The 6,123-nt window shown below is 47.3% G+C and overlaps 1 protein-coding gene across 1 annotated transcript in view; it reads left to right on the forward strand.

Annotated features, from left to right (window-relative positions):
• Nucleotides 1–5,187, forward strand: part of IL17B (interleukin 17B) — a 6,849-nt gene extending 1,662 nt beyond the window's left edge. Inside the window, exons 2-3 of the mRNA XM_004384912.2 lie at nt 1,144–1,433; nt 4,852–5,187. Coding sequence (XP_004384969.1) covers nt 1,144–1,433; nt 4,852–5,083 — 522 coding nt within the window. The 3' untranslated portion in view covers nt 5,084–5,187. The remainder of the gene's footprint in view (nt 1–1,143; nt 1,434–4,851) is intronic.
• Nucleotides 5,188–6,123: the final 936 nt, after the last annotated feature.

Raw genomic sequence — 6,123 nt, forward strand, 5'->3', positions numbered from 1 at the left:
AAAAAAAAAAAAAAAAAAAAAAAAATCCATTGCCATTGAGTCAGTTCCAACTCACAGCAACCCTATAGGCAGTGTACAACTGCCTCACAGGGCTTCCAAGACTGTAATCTTTACGGAAGCAGCCTGACACATTTTCTCCCACGGAGCGGCTGGTGGGTTTGAACCACTCACCTTTTGGTTAGCAGCTGAGCATTTAACCACTCTGCCACCAGGGCTCCTACCATGTAGACACCGGGGATAAAACAGTATGTGGAAACCAATGTGATGCCTGCCTTCATGGAGTCTGTGGCTTAGTGGGGGACTGACAGATAAGATACTCACACATAGAAACTGTAAGACTGCAGCCATGTAAGAGAGGCATGTGGTGTTATAAAGGCCCAAGAAGGCCCACAAAGGCATCCCTGAGGAAGTAACACCAGACCGAGCCCTGAGGGACTAGAAGGCATTTAGAAGGTGAGAAGAGGAGGTAGAACGCTGCAGGCAGAGGCATGTGCAAAATCCCTGTGGCAGGAAGGAGTAGGGTGAGAGTAAGGGATTGAGAGAAGGCCAGAGGCTGAAACACAGGTGTGAGAGTAAGCAGGGAGGGAGGTGAGGAGTGAGAGCTCAGCAGGGGTCAGGCCACACGGCCTGGGAGGCCTGAGTATGGAAGTTATTATTTGAAGCGCAATGGGAAACCATTGAAGGGTGTTAAGCAGGAGGGTGACATTATCAAATTTGCATGTTGAATAGCTGTCCTTGGCCATGGTGTGCAGAACTGATTGGAAGGAGCTAGAGTGGACTTGGGGAGACCAGCTAGGAGGCTGTTGACCTGTCCAGGGAAGTGAGGATGGTGGAGCAGATGGACAGAAGTGGATGGGTGGGGAGATTTTTAGGTGGTCCAATAGTACCTTAGTGATAAGTTGGATGTGAGAGAAAGGAGAAGGAGGTGTCATTGCTGCATCCTTGGTGCCAGTTACAGAGCCTGGTGCATAGCAAGTGTCGCTATACATGGGTTATGGCCCCATGGGTCCTGGCCAGGGTATGGCAGGTGAGGATGGCCAACACAGAGACCAATCCTCTTTTTCTCTTACCTCCCTGGGCCCTGAATCCTGGCCGAGAGAGACCTAGCTCTCTCATCTTTGACCTGTGTCCTTCCTCCCCCAGCTGTTCCTTCTTACCGTCTCCATCTTCCTGGGGCCGGGCCAGCCTAGAAACCCCAAAGGCAAGAGGAAGGGGCAAGGGCGACCTGGGACCCTGGCCCCTGGGCCTCACCAGGTGCCACTGGACCTGGTGTCACGGGCGAAACCATACACCCGCATGGAGGAGTATGAGAGGAACCTTGGGGAGATGGTGGCCCAGCTGAAGAACAGCTCTGAGCTGGCCAGGAAGAAGTGTGAGGTCAATCTGCAGCTGTGGCTGTCCAACAAGAGGAGCCTGTCACCCTGGGGCTACAGGTAGGCTGGAACGGGTGGCAGCGGGCAAGCTTTTTTTTTTTTTTTTGGCGGCAGAGGGGAGGTGCACCTTATTCACAGTCCCAGTCATTGTAACAGCTAAGATCTTGGATTCAGAGATTCGAGCAACCGGGTTTGATCCTGACTCTGCCTCTTACCAGCTGTGTGGCTTTGAGCAAATCACTTGACCTTTCTGAGCCTGAACTGTAAAAGAAGGTGACAGTAGTACCTACTTTATAGGCTTATTGTTAAATGAGATCTCCATGCAAAGCACTGACATTACGTTTTCCAAGTACCAGCTGAAAGATCTGCAAGGTCTTCCCCGAGCGTCACTTCCTCCAGTTCCCACAGTGACTTGTACATACTCGTTACAGCCCTTCCATGTGACATTAAGTTGGATGTGTTCATGTTTGTCTGTCACATTAGACTGGGACCTTCCCAATGCTTGCATCAAAATCACCTTAAAAAAACAAAAAAACAAAAAACCCCAAACCCATTGCTGTCTAGTCAATTCCAACTCATAGCAACCCTACAGGACAGAGTAGAACTGCCCCACAGGGTTTCCAAGGAGTGCCTGGGGGATTCAAACTGCCAATCTTTTGGTTAGCAGCTGTAGCTCTTAACCACTGTGCCACCAGGGTTTCCCAAATCACCTAAGGAGCGTTTAAAATGCAGATTCCCATACCCCATCCAATATAAATCTCCAGGGCAGAGGCCCAGAAAGCAATATCTTATATATCTCAACATGATTCGAACGCATCACCCAGTTTGGGAATCAAGCCCACTGCCCCTAGATAGCAGGAGTGGTGTTGTACCCTGGTTGTATCTCCACTTTCTAGCATACTGGCTTGGCACAGAGAAGGGGCAAATGTATATGTGTTGAAGGAATAATGAAGAAATGGGCTGACCCTAAAGTGTCCTCACTCACAAACCCAGGCCACAGATTTCTTAGCTACACAAGTTACATCCTAGGACTGTTTAATAGAATAGTACTTGTTCAACAGAACTTTCTACAATGATGGGGAATTCAATATGGTAGCCACTAGCCTTCGGTGGGTAGTGAGCACTTGAAATGTGGCTAGTGTGACTGAGGAACTAATTTTGATTAACTTGAATATGAATAGCCACATGTGGCTAGTGGCTACTGTATTCAACAGCACAGCTCTGGAATGTGACAATAGGAAGGGCCATAAGGATCCTCCAGGGAGTCCCGGTGGCATAGTGGTTAAGTGCTCTGCTGCTAACTGAAAGGTTGGCAGTTTGAACCCACCAGCTGCTCTCTGGGAGAAAGATGTGGCAGTCTGCTCCCATAAAGATTATAGCCTTGGAAACCTTGTGGGGCAGTTCTACAGATTTTTGGGTTTTAAAGATCCTCCAAAGCAGGGCTTCTCACTTTTTTTTTCTTTTCTTTTAGTTTCTACATGTATAATCTAGTGATACTGATTACATTCTTCGAGTTGTACAACCATTCTCACCATCCTTTTCTAGGTTGTTCCTCCTTCGTTAACATAAATTCACTGCCCCCTAAGGTTTCTATCTAATCTTTTAAGTTGCTGTTGTCAAATTTGATCCCATATAGATAGCTCTTTGGTGGCGCAGTGGTTAAATGCTACGGCTGCTAACCAAAAAGTTGGCAGTTAGAATCCACCAGGCACTCCTTGGAAACTCTATAGGGCAGTTCTACTCTGTCCTGTAGGGTCGCTATGAGTTGGAATCGACTTGACAGCAACAGGGTTTTTGGTTTAGATAGTTCTTAAAAGAGCATAATGCTCAAGGCAGACCGTTTCTTACTAGTTAAGCTAAACTATTGTTCAGTATTAAGGTGTTCAATATTGGTTTATGGTTTAAAGATTATCTCAGGGTAATGGTTTCAGGGGTTCACCCATCCTCCATGGCTCCAGAAAGTTTAGATAGAGTCCATGAAAATTTAAAATTCTGTTCTGCATTTTCCCTTCTTTTGATCAGGATCCTTCTATGGAATCTTTAATCAAAATATTCAGTAATAGTAGCCAGGCACCATCCAGTTCTTCTGGTCTACTGGCAAAAGAGGCAGTTGTTCATGGAAGTAATTAGGCACACATTCCATATCCTCCTACAGGCTTTTCACTCTTTATGGTACCCACGGATCACCTGGGAATCTTGTAAAAATTCAGACCCTGATTCAGGAGGTCTGGCTTGGGGACGAGAGCCTGCATTTTTAACAAGTTCCCAGGTGATGCTGATGCTGCAGGTCCATAGGTCAAGTTCACCCCCGACATACACACATTTAGTAGGTGAGGAAGCTAAAGCATAGAGAAGGAAACGTCACCAAGGAAATCCCTGTACTCTAGCTCTGCGAGGGCACCAGGAGGTGACATGTCTGTATTATTCATCAGTGATTCCGAGGACGTAATGCCGAGGACAGAATCATTCACATGTGGGCATGTAAAAAATATCTGTTCAATGAATGAAGACTGAGTCAAAATAGAACTCAGGCCTCCTGACTCCTCTTCCAACAGGAATCAGGCAGCAGTGTGAGCACAGATTATTTCCCGTGGATTAAGTTTCCCAGGAATATAAACAAGTGAGAGGGTGGGGTAGGCAAAGTGAGGCCTTCTCTGTGACCCCTACAGCAGAATCCAGTACTAGGATGGGCCTCCAGCTACATGAAAAAGGAACCACAACCAAACTCCTGCCGTGGAGCCAATGCCGACTCATGGCAACCTCATGAATTAGAGTAGAACCACTCCAACCTTTACAGAAGCTGATAGCCAGGCCTTTCTTCCATAGCGCTGCTGGGTGGGTTCCAATGGCCAACCTTTAGGTTAGTAGTCAAGCAAAAACCATTTGTGCCACCCAGGGACCTTGGATGAAAAAGGAAGCTGGATGAAAAAGGAAGTTGGGTAAATATTGGTTGGTTACCGCCTGACGACCCTGATGAACCTGGATAACCATGGGGTTGCCTTCCATGATCTTCAAAATTTTCACCACAAACACGGGGTCGATTACTGCCCTTCTAGTACAGCATGGTCTTGCTGCTGAATCAAAACTCTGGTTAAACCCATTGAAAAAAACAAAAAACAAACAAACAAAAAAAAAACCATTGCCCTCCAGTCGATTCCAACTCATAGGGACCCTATAGGGCAGAATAGAACTGCCCCCTAACGTTTCCAAGGCTGTAATTCTTTACAGAAGCAGACTGCCACATCTTTCTCCCTGGGAGCCGCTGGTGGGTTCAAACCACTGACCTTTCAGTTAGCAGCCGAGCGCTGAACCACTGCGCCACTGCCACCAGGATTCCGTAAACTCTGGTTAGAGAAAAAAAAAACCAAAACCAAAATCAAAAAACACTGCTTAGGAAAGAGAAGGGGCGTGGGGAGTGGGCACCTATTTGCTCTTCTCCGATTAATTTCCGCGCTGCGCTCTCTCCGCCTCCCTGCAGCATCAACCACGACCCCAGCCGCATTCCCGTGGACCTGCCGGAGGCGCAGTGCCTGTGCGTGGGCTGCGTGAACCCCTTCACCATGCAGGAGGACCGCAGCATGGTGAGCGTGCCAGTGTTCAGCCAGGTGCCGGTGCGCCGCCGCCTCTGCCCGCCGCCGCCGCGCTCCGGGCCCTGCCGCCAGCGCGCCGTCATGGAGACCATCGCTGTAGGCTGCACTTGCATCTTCTGAACCCGGCAGGCCGAGTCCACGCCCAAGCCCAGAGAGACCGTCCTCCCTGCACCTCCGTGCCAATCAAGGCCAATGAAAAATAAAGGCTGTCTTTTGTAAAGCAAGACCTTGGGTTTGCTCCTTGTGGCTCTGAGGCCAAAACCAAGGTAGCGGGTAGGAGGTCCCAGGGAAGTAGATTTCACGTCAATACAAGGGAGGATTTTCCAGCACGCATAGTACTCCAGCATTGATCCAGGCTGTTAAAAAAAACTGCATTCATTTCTACATTTAGGACAGTCACATACTTCCTTTGAGTTTATAAGCCTATAGTTCAGCTGTTATTATAGCTTGGTTGGTATAACTAACAGAAGTTAACAAGAGCTACTCTATCTAATTAAGTCAAGGATTATTGGCAATAGGTTCTTTTTATCTGGTTTTATTTTTGGTGAAAATATACATGACAAAACATACACCCATTCAACAATTTTTACATGTACAATTCAATGACATTGGCTACATTCTTTGCACTGTGTCACCATTCTCGATCCCTCTACCCTGTGGTTTCATCACCATTAACTTAGACTTTCTGTCCCCTAAACTTCCCCTCTGTGTTTTAGAGTTACTGTTGTCAAGCTGATTTCATATAGATAACTCTTTGAAAGAGCACATTGCTCAAGGCGAACATTCTTTACTAGTTGAGCTAAACTCTAGTTTATTAACGATGACTTCATGGGATAGTTTCAGTTCACGGCTTAAAGATTATCTCAGGACAATAGATTCGGGGGTTCCCTCAGCCTCGGAGGGTTCAGTAAGTCTGGTTTCTATAAGAATTTGAAATTCTGTTCCACATTTTGGAAACAGGCTCTTTTGAAGTAGTGGGCTCCCTGTCTCTGGAAGCGTCAAACTAAAGCTGAGCTTCCCAAAGATGCTGTGGAGGAGATTCTGCTGTGGTTGGAGCAGAGATCTACAAGGCCTCTTTCAACTCCGAGGTTCTCTGCAGATCAGACTGAGACCCCTTTGCCTCCAGATTGCCAAAGAGCAAGGATTTTTAGTCTGGGTCA

This window comes from Trichechus manatus, unplaced genomic scaffold (genome assembly GCF_000243295.1).
Source record: "Trichechus manatus latirostris isolate Lorelei unplaced genomic scaffold, TriManLat1.0 scaffold00130, whole genome shotgun sequence".
Lineage (NCBI taxonomy): Eukaryota > Metazoa > Chordata > Mammalia > Sirenia > Trichechidae > Trichechus > Trichechus manatus.